Below are 12,885 nucleotides of genomic sequence, written 5' to 3' on the forward strand. Positions count from 1 at the left end.
GGATCTTGGGCACACTCGCACAGGGGCCCGGCGTGAGTTTTAAGCCACTGGGTCTGGGAGACCAACCAGATTGACTACAATGGAGTCTGGCGTCATAGCCATTACGCTAACTGCTGGTCCCTCAGGCAAAGATTTTTTAAAATAAGACACTAAAAGCACAAAAACTGGTAAGTTCTTTAAAGGACTTTTTTTTTTTTCTGAGAGCTTTTTGCCATAGGGGCATGTGTGCTCACCTGAGAGACAGAGAGAAACAGAGAAATTGAGAAATCACCCCCCTAGGGAAGGCCACTCTGCATCCATTCTGCTCTCGCTCTCGGGATCTTGGGCATGCACACACACGTGCCCAGGGTGAGTTTTCAGTTGCCAGGTCTGGGACTCGAACCGTGGTCAACTACATGGGAGTCCAGTGATGTAACCATTTCTCCATCTGCTGGTCCCTTAAAAGACATTATTAAGAAAACAAAAGGAAAAAGGACAGATGGGAAGAAGATTTTTGTGAAACGTGTGTGGTAAAGGACCATGTAGAGTGCAGAGAGCTCTCAGAAGTGACGGGGGGAGCGACCCAATTAGAAGCGGACCAGCAGATGCATGTGGGGTAAGTGAGCACGTGGCAGAGGCACCCGGCCCTGTCCCCGGGGAAGTCCAGATTGGAGCCACCACGAAGTGCCACTGCACACCTTCGGAAGGGACTGTGTTAAAATGACTGACCAAACCGCACGTTGGTGAGGACGCAGGGAACTGGAGCTCACGCACGCCGCTTTGGGGGTCTGAGACGTTATGGCCACTTTGGAACAGTGTGGCCGTGGTTTAAAGAGCTGAACATACACCTGCTACACCATCAGTCACTCTGCTCTTGGGTATGCGTCCAAGCAGAGCTCAGAACGGAAGGCACCCAGGCGTCCATCGGCGATGGCTGCATAAGCCGGTACGTGATGGGCACTGCCTAGCAGTGGGAGGGCGTGCACTGTCGCTCCAGGACGCAGCGTGGGCGACCTGCCACACCGAGCCACGCCAGGTAACACGCGTCAGACCACACGAGGATGCGTGCTCTGTGATCCGCTTACCTGACGTTGGTGAAAGCTGAGACAGTGAGGACAGAAGGCAGATGGGTTGCCTGGGTGGGGAGACAGAGGTCACAGGAAGCGTGTGGCCGTGCGAGATGCAGACACGCTGGCTGTCGAGTCGGCTGATGTTCCTGTGGGTGTAAGCCTACACCAGAACGTGGGAAGTGTGCATGTTGAACTGCACAGCCTCCAGAATTGCACTTACACCACCATAAAGCTGTTAAAAATGGTTTCTGAAGGGGCCACCAGATGGCACAGTGGTTGGGGTGTAGAACTCCCTCATGGCTGACTGTGGTTCGAGTTCCAGACCTGGCAGCTTGGTTTCACTTTCCACCTCTGTTTCTGTCTCTCTCTCTGCTCAAATTAAAATATAAATAAATAACAATGGTGAGTAAAATTAAATAAAATAATTCTTTAAAAAATAATGGATACCAGGGACCAGCAGTTAGCGTAATGGCTATGTCACTGGACTCCCACGTAGTCGACCGCAGTTCGTGTCCCAGACCCGGTGGCTTAAAAACTCACACCAGGTGCGTGCGCGTGTGTGCCCAAGATCCCGAGAGAAGAATGGAGGAGAGGGGATTGCGGCATGACCATCCCCCCTGGGGGGTGATTTCTCACCTTCTGTCTGTCTCTCTGTCTGGCGAGTGCGCGCGCCCTAGAGCAAAAAACCTCTAAAAATAAATAAATAGATAGATAGATAGATAGATAGATAGATAGATAGATAGATACCTAATACTTTGACAAGAATGCAATGCACTTTTGTGTCACGTGGTTGGTTTTTGCTGTTAGGTAGGTGGAATTAGCGATTGCAGGGGAGGAACCAGGCTCTGCGTTGGATAGCTAACTTACCGGCTGACTGCAGCCCGGGCCCGGCTTCTGCCTGTCATGGCGGCCCGCTGCTGGAGGGACATGTGTGTTGTGCGGAGTCTCTGAACTTAGCCATGGGTTCCAAGAATTTGAGATTCTTTTCTCGTTTTTTTTCCCCAGAGGTATTTTTGTGATAGGATGCGTGCGCTTCCCAGAGACTGAGACAGGCAGAAGGTGGGAAATTACCTCCCCGGGGGGGAAGACCAATAGATCACCCCATCTCCTCCGTTCTCCTCCGTTCTCCTCCAGGGATTTTGGGCACGCACATCCGCGTGCCCGGCGTGATTCTCAGGCCATCTGCACTCGCTCTGCAGGCGGCTGAGTGGGGAGGCCATGACGAGCCGGTACGCCATCTGCTGGCCCCTCCTTCCTCTTTCTCCGTGACTCCTGTGGAGCTCTGTTTTGCTTCTGTCCTCTTGATGTCTGCCCCCCGCCCCCGCTAGCAGAGAATGGGTGTGTGAGCTTCGAATTGGTGTCTGATGCTTTCTCTCAGGGCACAGTCCTTCGCGGAGCGCCTGCGCCTGGGCATCGCGGTGATTCACGGAGAAGCGCAGGACGCCGAGTCGGACCTGGTGGACGGACGGCATTCCCCGCCCATGGTCCGGAGTGTGGCTGCCATCCACCCCAGCCTGGAGATCCCCAGTGAGTGTGCGGCGCCTCCTGCCGCTTTCCTCTGATTCTAAGGCCGTCTACATGGTTGTCTTTAGGAAAATAGGAGCTCCCTCATCTCCTTAAAGTTGGCAAAAGCTGATTAACACCTTTCCTGGCCGGACTGTCATAAATGCTCTTCTGGTCTGAGTTACTGGGCCCTTTGGGAGCCGTCTGTCTCAGCACTGGAGGCCCCATGTTCAAACCAGTTAGACGGTTATGGCACGTCAGCGAGTCTCAGCCATTCACCCCGTAGTGTGTCTTAGACTGCAGTCTAACTTAAGCAGAAAGCTTTTTTTATACATAGTTATTCACTGTAGTGGTTTTTTTAAAGAATTGGTTTTTTAGCTTGATTGATTGATTGACCAGAGAAGCAGTGTGTGTGAGAAAGGGAGGGAAAGTGAGAAAGCAAGCCACCAGGTCCGGGACTTAATCCACTGTTGGCCATGTGGGAATCTAGCGCTCTTGACCACCCCGCCACCTGCAGGCCCGTATAGTGTTATTTTTAATGCAAAGAAAAAGGAAAGGTTTAATCGTGAACTGGAGAGGAGAGCTTGAGCTTGATAAATCAGACTGCCCAACAGCTGATTATGTAACCCTTCGCATTAGCCATCCAGAAACAAGGCCTACTCTGTGGCGTATGTGCAAATCGGACGTGTGAGGCTGTACCCCTGTGTAGTCAGTTGATGCTGAGGCTGCTAGTCCAGAACCTTAGACCAGGTGACAGAGGTAACAGAAACCGGGCCGGCGGTTAGGACGGCTAGATCTCAGCGGCTGGCTGTGCGGTGTGAGCTGTGGACCTGGTGACTTGAAGGGCACACTGGGCGTGTGTGCACGCATGCCCAGAGTCATAAAAGGAGAATGGAGGAGAGGGTTGTGCTTGGCCAGCCCTCCTGGAGGTGCTTTCTCACTTTCTGTCTCTTGCTTGCTCCTGTGTCCCCCCACCCTCCCACAGTGTATGCGTGCGCCCTGTAGAAATTTTTTTACAAGAAAGAAAGAAAAAAGAATCACAGAGATGTGTGTTTCACGGTTCCGGAGGCTGGGAGGTGCGTGACTGATATGCCGACAGATTTGGCGTGTCATTTGAGTCCCACAGAGGGTGCTTTCTTCTGCATCCTCACTTGGTAAAGGAGAGCGGAAAGGTCCTTCAGGCTTTTATAAGGATGCTAACCCTGCTCATGAGGGCAGAGCCCTTGTGACCTGGTCACCCCTGAAGCCTGCACCTCTTTTTCTCTCCGTCTTTTTGATGTCAGAGGCCACATTCCCTAGCCAGAGAGAGACGGGGGCGGGGCGGGCAGTGAAGTGCCCCCACTGGGGCATGGTCACACTGCATTCCCCTCTCCACATTGCTCCATCCTGATGGGGTCTTGGGCAAGCGCGTAGACCTGCCCAGGCCGCCAGGCCACAATGTCTGGACTGTGGTTGCCCCTGTGGGACCCAGCTCCCTTAATCACTAGGCTAGAGCCAGCCCACGGCCCCACCTCTTAATACCATCACAAATGGGTCCAACATGAATTTGTAGGAACTCGGCCATTCAGAACAGAGCATTGCACCGCTGGCCCAAAATTTATGTTCGTGTCATATACAAAACATGTTCATTTGGTCCCAGTAGCTCCAAAAACTTAACTCCAGTTAAGTCTCATCTTAGTTCTAGTGTCAACTAAAGGCTTAAAGTTGCAAGTATCCACTAAGCATCATCTAAATCAAATATGGGTAACCTTCAAGGTAGGACTCGTTCCGAAGCAGGTTCTCTTTAGTTGTGAACTACAAAATCAAGCAAGTTATGTGCTTCTGACACACAGTAGTGGGACAGGCATAGGACAGGTATTCCCATCCAAAAAGGGAAAAGTAGAAAGTCCAAAACCCAGCAGGGCAAACAGCATTAAATCTTAAGCCCCTTGAATAACCTTTGACTCAGATTCCGCCATCCAGGCACGCTAGAGCAGGGGTTTGACCTGCAGAGCTCTGGGCAGCCCCACGCCAGCCCCACCCAGAGCTTAGCCGGGCTCACCCTGTGCAGGAGCTCTTCCTGTTGGAGGTGCATGCCTGCTCCTCCCAGGCCGCAGTTGTGTGCTTGCAAATCTGCCATTGTGGGCTAGAGGCATCCCTGTGCCCTCAGTTCTGTTGCATTTTGCCCTAGTGAGAGGTCTCTGTGATGGCCCTGCCCCGGTGACAGTTCTCTGCCTGGACCCGGTTCTCTGGGGCATCCTTAGAAATCTGGGCGAAGGTAGCTATGCTCATTCTGTGCATCTGTAGAGACAGCACTGCACACCACGGTTTTCCCCCTGCGCCTGCTGGGAGGGTGACCTGAGTTGCACCTGGGAGGTCCAGGAATCACTGCACCAGAACGCAGGGCTTGAGCCTTGAGGTCGTTCTGCCCCCAGGCTGCGGTGGACATTCACATTCGGGTTTCTGTGTGGACATGTGATTTCTTTTCCCTTGGTATATATCTAGGACTGGAATTGCTTGGTAATGTGGTAATTCCATGCTTCACATTTTAAGGAACTACCATGTGGTTTCCAGAGCAGCCGTACCATTTTACGTTCTTGTTAGCAGTAAACAAAGGTTCTAATTTTCCCACATCCACAACACTTACTTTCTGATTTTTTTTTTTTTTATTATAGCCACCCTAGTGGTTATGAAATGGTTTTGATTTGCATTTTCTTTCTTTCTTTCTTTCTTTCTTTTTTTTTTTTTGAGAGGTTTTTGCTATCGGCGCATATGCTCACCAGACGGACAGAGACAGAAAGCGAGAAATCACCCCCCAGGAGGATGGCCACGCTGCAATCCATTCTCCCCTAGGGATCTTGGGCACACACTCACACATGCCCAGTGTGAGTTTAAGCAAAAGCATCCAAAAGAGGGGCTCAAACCGTGGTCGACTACATGGGAGCCCAGTGACAGCCATTATGCCAACTGCTGGTCCCTGATTTACGTTTTCTTAATGACTGATGGTGTTGAGCATCTTTTTATGTGCTTATTGGCTGGTTGTACCTCTTTAGAGACATGTCTATTCAGGTCCTTTGCCCATTTTTGAATTGGGTTCTTTGTCTTTTTATTGTTGAGGTACTAAGGGTTCTGTTTTTTTTGTTTGTTTGTTTTGTTTTTCTTTTTTTGAGAGTTTTTTTCTTATTGGGTGTGTGCGCTCGCCAGAAAGACAGAAACAGAGAGATAGAAAGTGAGAAATCACCCCCCAGGGGGGATGGCCACACTGCAATCCCTTCTCCTCCATTCTCCTCTCGGGATCTTGGGCACGCACGCACACGCGCCCGGCATGAGTTTAAGCAACTGGGTTCGGGACTTGAACCGTGGTCGACTACGTGGGAGTCCAGTGACATAGCCATTACACTAACTGCTGGTCCCTACTGCTTCCTTTCTGGTCTGGATGTTTTCTTTCTTGTCTTACCTAATTGCTCTGACCAGTGCAACAGTGAAGAACAGTGTTGGAAGAAAGCATCCTCGCCTCGTTCTTGATCTTAGGGGGAAGCCCTTTGTCTTTCACCCTAAGTATCACGGTAGCCGTGGGGGTTTCATGGTTGCCTTTATCAGAGCGAGGAAGTTCCCCTTCGTTCTTAGCGTACTGAGCGTTTTTATCACGAGACATTAACTTGTTTCAGGCTTCGCTTTACTTTTTAACGTGGCGACTTTGGTGTGTGTGTTTTGTTCTGACCAGTGCTGATTCAGTGTGCCGCTGAGGCGCACAGGAAAGGCCGGTGGTGGTGCGGCAGGTCCGGCTCACTGAGCCGGTGACCTCCCGGCCCCACGCTGGGATGCCGCCCTTAGTTTATTAGCAAATAGCTGACTCTTAACTAAATATTGTGCAGCTGTTTGTCATACCGTGGGAAACTGTTTTGTGATGAAAGTAGGGTATAAAGTTAAAGATCGCTGTTAAAAACACGTCGTAAAGCTACTTGCAAAAAGAGCACACACTTAATGCCCTTCTAGTCCAAAGAAGAGCAGGATGAACACCTGCGTCCCCACAGCTCCGCTCGCGAGGCCTCGCCAGGTACCCTTGAAGCCTTCTCCGGACAGCAGGTGTCCCCAGCCTGCAGCTGTCCCTCATGCCCTCTCTTACCTCGTTTTGTTATTCTCTTTTTTAACTTTGTTCATCTGCTTGTGCGTTTACTTAATGAGAAAGCGAGAAGGGCCCTCAGCAGGGTCGTACGCCACAGTGCCCGCCCCAGCCAGCCGGGATCACGGGCATGACCTGGCCTGGCGTGTGAGGTCGACCAGGGATGCGAACCCATGACCTTCACATGGATTCAGCCTCATTTCCACCCTGCCCGAGCTGGCCCTGTTCAGCGTGTCTCTTGGTGTCCTCGGTGACTCTGTTTAGAGGTCCTCATGCAGTGACACGTCCTTGTTCCCCTTTTCCTTGCCGGGCGGCGTCTGGTGTGGAGCTGCTCCACAGCCGAGTCCTCTACTCCGGGCACTGACCGTGCAGGTTTTCCCACTTCCAGAGAGCACTGTTTTGAACAGCTTGCACCCAGTTTCTGGTGTGTGCAGGCGTTTCCGGGCACCTGGGCGTGAACTGTGGGGTCTGAAGGCTGCTCCCCAGGTTTCTAGAGCTGTTGCACGAACTCCCACGCTCCCCAGTGGGTACCGAGTTACCCCGAGTCATTTCGCTCAGTTAGTCTCCCACATCATCCCTCAGGGCAGTAGGTGCCCGTCGATTGCTTTATTACTGGGAAGCCTGCAGAGACAAGACGCTGTGATTCCATGCCTTTTCCCCTTTTTGTTGCAACTTCTGTTTGTTTGTTTTTAATTTGCCAGAAGATGTTTGTGCTCACTGGAGAGAGAGAAAGAGAGCGAAAGCACCCCCTATGGGGACGGCCATGCTGTAGTCCCTTCTCCATTTCTCCCTCACTGGGGACTTGGGCTCACACATGCTCACAGTCTGGTGTGTGTGTCGAGTCTGGGACTCAAACCGCACAGCTGGCTTTGTAGGATCCAGCTATTAGAGCCATCATGCCACTGGCTGGCCCACTGCAGTTCAAAAAAAACAGAGAAAGAAAAACAATCCTTTAATGTTGAACCATCATAGACTCCCAGGAAGTAAGAAACGTGCAGAGGAGCACTGCAGCTCACCTTCCCGGCTGCCCCTCTTGCTCTAGCTGCGGCCTCAGCGCAGCCTGGACGCCCGGCGCACACCCCTCCCCTCCGTCGCACTGTGCTCCTGCTGTGCACGGCTGTGTGGTCCCATCAGAGGAGAGCCACCACAGTCGGAGTTAGCACCACAGTCGAGGACAGGGCTGTCCCTCCCAGCCCAGCCCCCATGGCGCCAGCGTCAGGCTCCGCAGTGAGGTGGGGCAGCTGGCGAGCAGAGCATGGGTGGGTTCAGACCAGCCTGAGCAGGCCGGAGCAGTGGCCTGCACTCTACTCCAGCGGGCCGAGAGGTGGGCCAGCCGTTGTGACAGTCAGAGATCTCTCATTTAGAAACAGACCGAAAACCAGAACCGGGTCGTCACCACAGAGCTCCTTGTGCCAGTCCTCAAGGCCACAGCCAGCCCCTCCTTCCCGGCGGCTTGGCCTGTTTGGGCTGCCTTAAGGAAGACCTGAGACTGGGTGCTTTAGAAAGAGAAGAGATTCGTTCCTCACAGTCCCAGAGGCCGCAAGTCCGAGACCGAGGCTCTGAAGCTCCGGTGCGCCACCAGAGCCCGCTTCCGTGTGACTGCTCGTCCCCTTTCCTTGCCGAGCGGTAGCCGTGGTTCGAAGGCCACACACGTCCGTTGAGGGACGTTTGCATTGTTTCCAGTTTGGGGGTGCTCCACGTGAAACTGCCACGCACCTTCGCGTGCTGGCTTTTATGTCAGCAGAGCTCTGACGTCCCTGTTAGTGAGTAAATGCCCCAAGTGCAGGTGCTGGTTTGCATCGGAGCTGCACGCTTAGTCTCAGGAGGAACTGCCCCGCTGTCCCCAGAGAGGGGTCCCACTTTGCCAGCAGCACTGTTTTCTTAGCTTTTTGCTGTAGGACCACATGTCCTCGCCAGAGAGAGAGCGAGAAATCACCCTCCAGGGGGGTGGCCACCACAGTCCTTTCTCCTCCATTCTCCTGCTGGTCCCACCAGCAACACTTTTAAAGTAACATGGTTTTTTTGTGTGTTTGTTTTTCTTTGTTTTGTTTTGTTTTTTTTTATGGTGGTATTATCAGTGCACATTTGGAGAGTAATACATGCACGTAAAATAAATAAATGAATATTCAGTCCACTCTAGACAATGTTTGGTACCGTAATGGTTTGAAAATCATTATTTCGTTATAAGAGGAATGGGAATCTTGTCTATAGGTTGGAAACCACTGGAGTAGGTATTTTATTACTAAAAACAATAATCCCATTGTAAGCCTGTGCATAAGAAGTGTATTTCTGGGACCAGCAGGTTGCCTCATGGTTACATCGCTGGACTCCCACATAGTTGACTGTGGTTCCATCCTGGACCCGGATGCTTGAAAAATGCCGGGCGTGTGTGCGGGCGTGCCCAAGATCCCGAGAGGAGAATGGAGGAGAAGGGATTGCGGCGTGGCCATCTCCCCTGGGGGGTGATTTCTCACTTTCTGTCTCTGGTGAATGCGTGTGCCCTGTAGCAAAAATCTCTCTTAAAAAAAGAAAGTGTATTTCCCACATGCTCAGTGGAGAACATTTGGAGAATAAGAAAAATATGAAGAAGCGTTCGGGAGAGAGCTGCCCACAGTCCGTGACTGCGACGGAAGCATCTTCTGGCAGTCGTTCTGTGCATTTGAAAACCCTCATTCCGGGGGCCAGCCGGTGGTGCAGCGAATAAGGCGCTGAACTCCCACATGGCTGATTGTGGTTCGAGTCCCAGTCCTGGTGGCTTGAAAGTCACGCTGAGCTTATGTGCGCATGTGCCCAAATCCCGAGAATAGAATAGAGGAGATGAGATTGCAGCATGGCTGTCCATTCTGGGGGGTGATTTCTTACTTTCTCTCTGTCTCTCTGGCCAATACATGCACCCTATAACAAAAATCTCTCTTTAAAAAAAGTTGGGGCCAGCAGGTGGCACGGTGGTTAAGGACACTGGACTCCTACATGGCTGACCGCAGTTTGAGTCCTGGACCTGGCAGCTTGCTTTCTCGTTTCCTCTCTCTCTCTCTCTCTCTCTCTCTCTCTCTCATTCACTCACTCACTCACTCTGTCCCTCTCTGTTCAAATGGAATAAAGTTAAATAAAGTAATTATTTAAGAAAAACAGCTGTGTGAGCACAGTCTGGCCCGCCGGGGTACAGAGCCGGTGCCAGTGTTCTCTAGGGAGCCTGGAGCATGACGGGAGGCGCCCTGTGGGTGGCGGGTGCTGCATAGGAAGAGGTACGTCTGAGAAAGCCTACGGAGCGCAAGGGGGCCCAGGGACGAGGCCCTGCCACCATGTTGTCTGTGTATGTGAAAATGGAGCGGCAGGTATTGCCCCAGTAGAGTCGGGCAGGCCCTTTCCTTTTCCTGCTGTCTGACCTTTTTATTATTTTTTAAAGAATTATTTTTTAAATGTTATTTATCCATTTATTTTCATTTGACAGAGAAAGGAAAGGGAAATGAGAAAGCAAGCCACCAGGTCCAGGACTGAACCGTGGTCAGCCATGTGGGAGTGTCTGGTGCCGTAACCACCATGCCACCTGCTGCTCCCCCCGTTCCACCCTTTGCCAAAACATTCATGGACCCTTTGCTCCATTGTGATGTGACAGGATGACATCATCGATGACGTGGACAGCTTTCTTGCTGCGGCAGAGACCCTGAAGGAGAGGGGCGCGTATAAGATCTTCGTGATGGCGACTCATGGCTTGTTATCCTCCGACGCCCCCCGGCTGATCGAAGAATCTGCTATCGACGAGGTAACCGGGCTGGCGGGTGGGTCGGCTGTCCTGGGCACCGCGGCACACCCAGTCCGCAGTTATGCGAGTAGGTGGGAGGTGAGCGTGTCCGGGGCTGGCCCTGCAGCCTCATGGTCAAGGAGGCTCCGCGTGAGCAGCCACTGACCGAATCTCGAGTGACGCGCGGGGCGCGTGTGCGTGCGTGCCCCGAGTCCTGACGGGGAATGGAGGCGACGGGCTTGCAGGGCCACTGTCCCCACTAGGGAGGGTGCTTTCTCTCTCTCTGGCAAGCACACACGCCCTCTGGCAAGGTGAAAACAAACGGAATGGATTCAAAGCGTGAGATTATTTCTTAGTGAATATTAGCCTCTATTTTAACATTTTTTTTAAAAAAACTATTCTATTTAACGTTATTGATTGATTGATTGATCGATGGATTGACCAGCGAGGGATAGAGCCGGAGAGTGAGAGAGGAAAGTGAGAAAGCAAGCCACCGAACCGGGGACTCAAACCACGATCAGCCATGTGGGGTTCCGGCGCCCCTGACCACCACGCCACCTGCCAGACTGGCCCTCCGTCACAGTTGTACAGTAGCCACTTCATGAGGTGTGGCTCAGACTGCAGTCACCCGCCTCGAGCGCACAGGGCCAGCCATCTCCGAGTGCTCAGAGTCCCGGTCATCGCCACGCTTGATTTTCGAGTATTTCTTATCCCCCCAAAAGGAGCCCAGACCCGTCGGCCCTCACCCCGTATTCTCTGAGCCCCTGGCCTTGCCCTGGCAGCCACCCACCTCGCTCTCTGCTGACCTGCCCGGGACAGCACACGAGCGCGTCATGCGGTCACTCCGTGGGCTCCGGTGCCGGCCGCTCACTCGGCCTCGTGTGTTCAGCCCTCCTGGTGCAGGGGGACCAGTGCTTTGCCCACTCCCTCCCCTGCCCAGATGGTGCTGACCGCTGGGTAGCGCCACCTTGTCTGGAGGGGAGTTCGGGCTGCTTCAGCCCTGCTTGCTGTGAGCGATGCGGCCCTAGCCCTCGCACACGCGATGCTGTGTAGGCCGCCGGTTCTCTCGGCTCTGCGCCCAGGAGTAGAGGTGCCATGTCGTGTTGTGACCCCGCATTTAAACATTTGAGGAGCAGTCGGGCTGCCCACACAGCTGTCCCGTCCCGCACCGCACCCCGAGAGTGCGGGGTTCCCGTTTCTCCATCTCCCCAGCAGTTACTGCATTGTTTTAGGAGAGATTTTTGCTATAGAGTGTGAGCGCTCGCTGGAGAGACAGAGACAGGCAGAGAGAAGCCACCCCGGGGGTGGGCGGGCGTGCACAGCCCCCCAGGTTTCCAGCGTGTCCCCGTCCCACACCGAGCCCGGACACCCCTGGCCTCCCGATGGGCCAGCCCTTCGTGCTCTGTCCCTCGCCTCGCCGGAGCCGCCGGCCCTCCCCGTCGGCTCACCTGCCCTGTGTCCCCTGCCTCACAGGTGGTGGTCACCAACACGATCCCACACGAGATCCAGAAGCTCCAGTGCCCCAAGATTAAAACCGTGGACATCAGCATGATCCTGTCGGAGGCCATCCGCCGCATCCACAACGGGGAGTCCATGTCCTACCTCTTCAGGAACATCGGGCTGGACGACTGACCGGCCTCCTGGTCACCCGCGAGGGCCACGCTGGAAACCGGAACAAGCGCTGTGAGGGCCTGCTGCCCGGCGCGGCCCGGCGCCCGCCGCCGCACCGCCCTGCCCGTCCCTGGGACCTAGACCAACTTTTATGTCCGTTTGGGTGTTTGAGTTTTAGGAGCAATTTTTATAAAAGAAAACTTGATTCTCCTCTTACATAAGTTAGCCTGGTCGTTTTTAGCTTAACCGTTTAAAAAATAACCCTTGGAATAAACTTTCTAAGCTCACGAACAGCCTTTGCCCAAAGTCGCTTGAGCCAAGTGCTTAAAAAAAGTTAATGAAACAAAATGACCTACTGTGCGTTACTGTAATTGACAAGCCAGGAAGGTGATACTGTTGAATCCAGTAAATGACGTTTTTAGAAATGCTTTTATAGACAAGCATATGGAATATGTGATTGTATTTATTTTCTGCGACAAAAGAAGGAATAAAAACTTGTGTTTGTGTTTTTTAAAACGTGTTTTGGCCGTTGTTTTATAACCACAATAAAACGGGAGCTGACTGAGCTCGTGGGTGTCGAGCGTGCCTCGGCGCATTCTCTCGGACGTGATGTCCCCTGAGCGACGCGCTGTCACAGACCGGGCCGTGCCCCACGCGCAGTCTCTGGGCTGAGGAAGGAGAGGTTTGGATTTCAGGGCGCGCAGCCCCTGGACCGCAGTCAGCGAGCAGGTGTCTCGGTGCCGCCCCGCTCCTTTTTCTTTAAGTCGCCAGTGGGTGTGGAGCGGGAGCGGGGGCGGGGAGAGCTCACTGGCACGGAAGCCGCCGCCCGTTAAGCACCGGCTGCGTGCCAGGCATCGTCGGCACCTTACGTCGTTTGC

The 12,885-nt window shown here is 53.2% G+C and overlaps 1 protein-coding gene across 1 annotated transcript in view; it reads left to right on the top strand.

The window, feature by feature from the left end:
* Positions 1 to 12,513, top strand: part of LOC102470017 (phosphoribosyl pyrophosphate synthase-associated protein 2) — a 59,778-nt gene extending 47,265 nt beyond the window's left edge. The window contains exons 9-13 of the mRNA XM_027773709.1: positions 2,428 to 2,608; positions 8,019 to 8,114; positions 9,894 to 9,989; positions 10,271 to 10,417; positions 11,870 to 12,513. Of these exons, the coding sequence (XP_027629510.1) occupies positions 2,428 to 2,608; positions 8,019 to 8,114; positions 9,894 to 9,989; positions 10,271 to 10,417; positions 11,870 to 12,028 (679 nt within the window). The 3' untranslated portion in view covers positions 12,029 to 12,513. The remainder of the gene's footprint in view (positions 1 to 2,427; positions 2,609 to 8,018; positions 8,115 to 9,893; positions 9,990 to 10,270; positions 10,418 to 11,869) is intronic.
* Positions 12,514 to 12,885: the final 372 nt, after the last annotated feature.

Source organism: Tupaia chinensis, unplaced genomic scaffold (genome assembly GCF_000334495.1).
Source record: "Tupaia chinensis unplaced genomic scaffold, TupChi_1.0 Scaffold000365_1, whole genome shotgun sequence".
NCBI classification, from domain to species: Eukaryota; Metazoa; Chordata; class Mammalia; order Scandentia; family Tupaiidae; genus Tupaia; species Tupaia belangeri.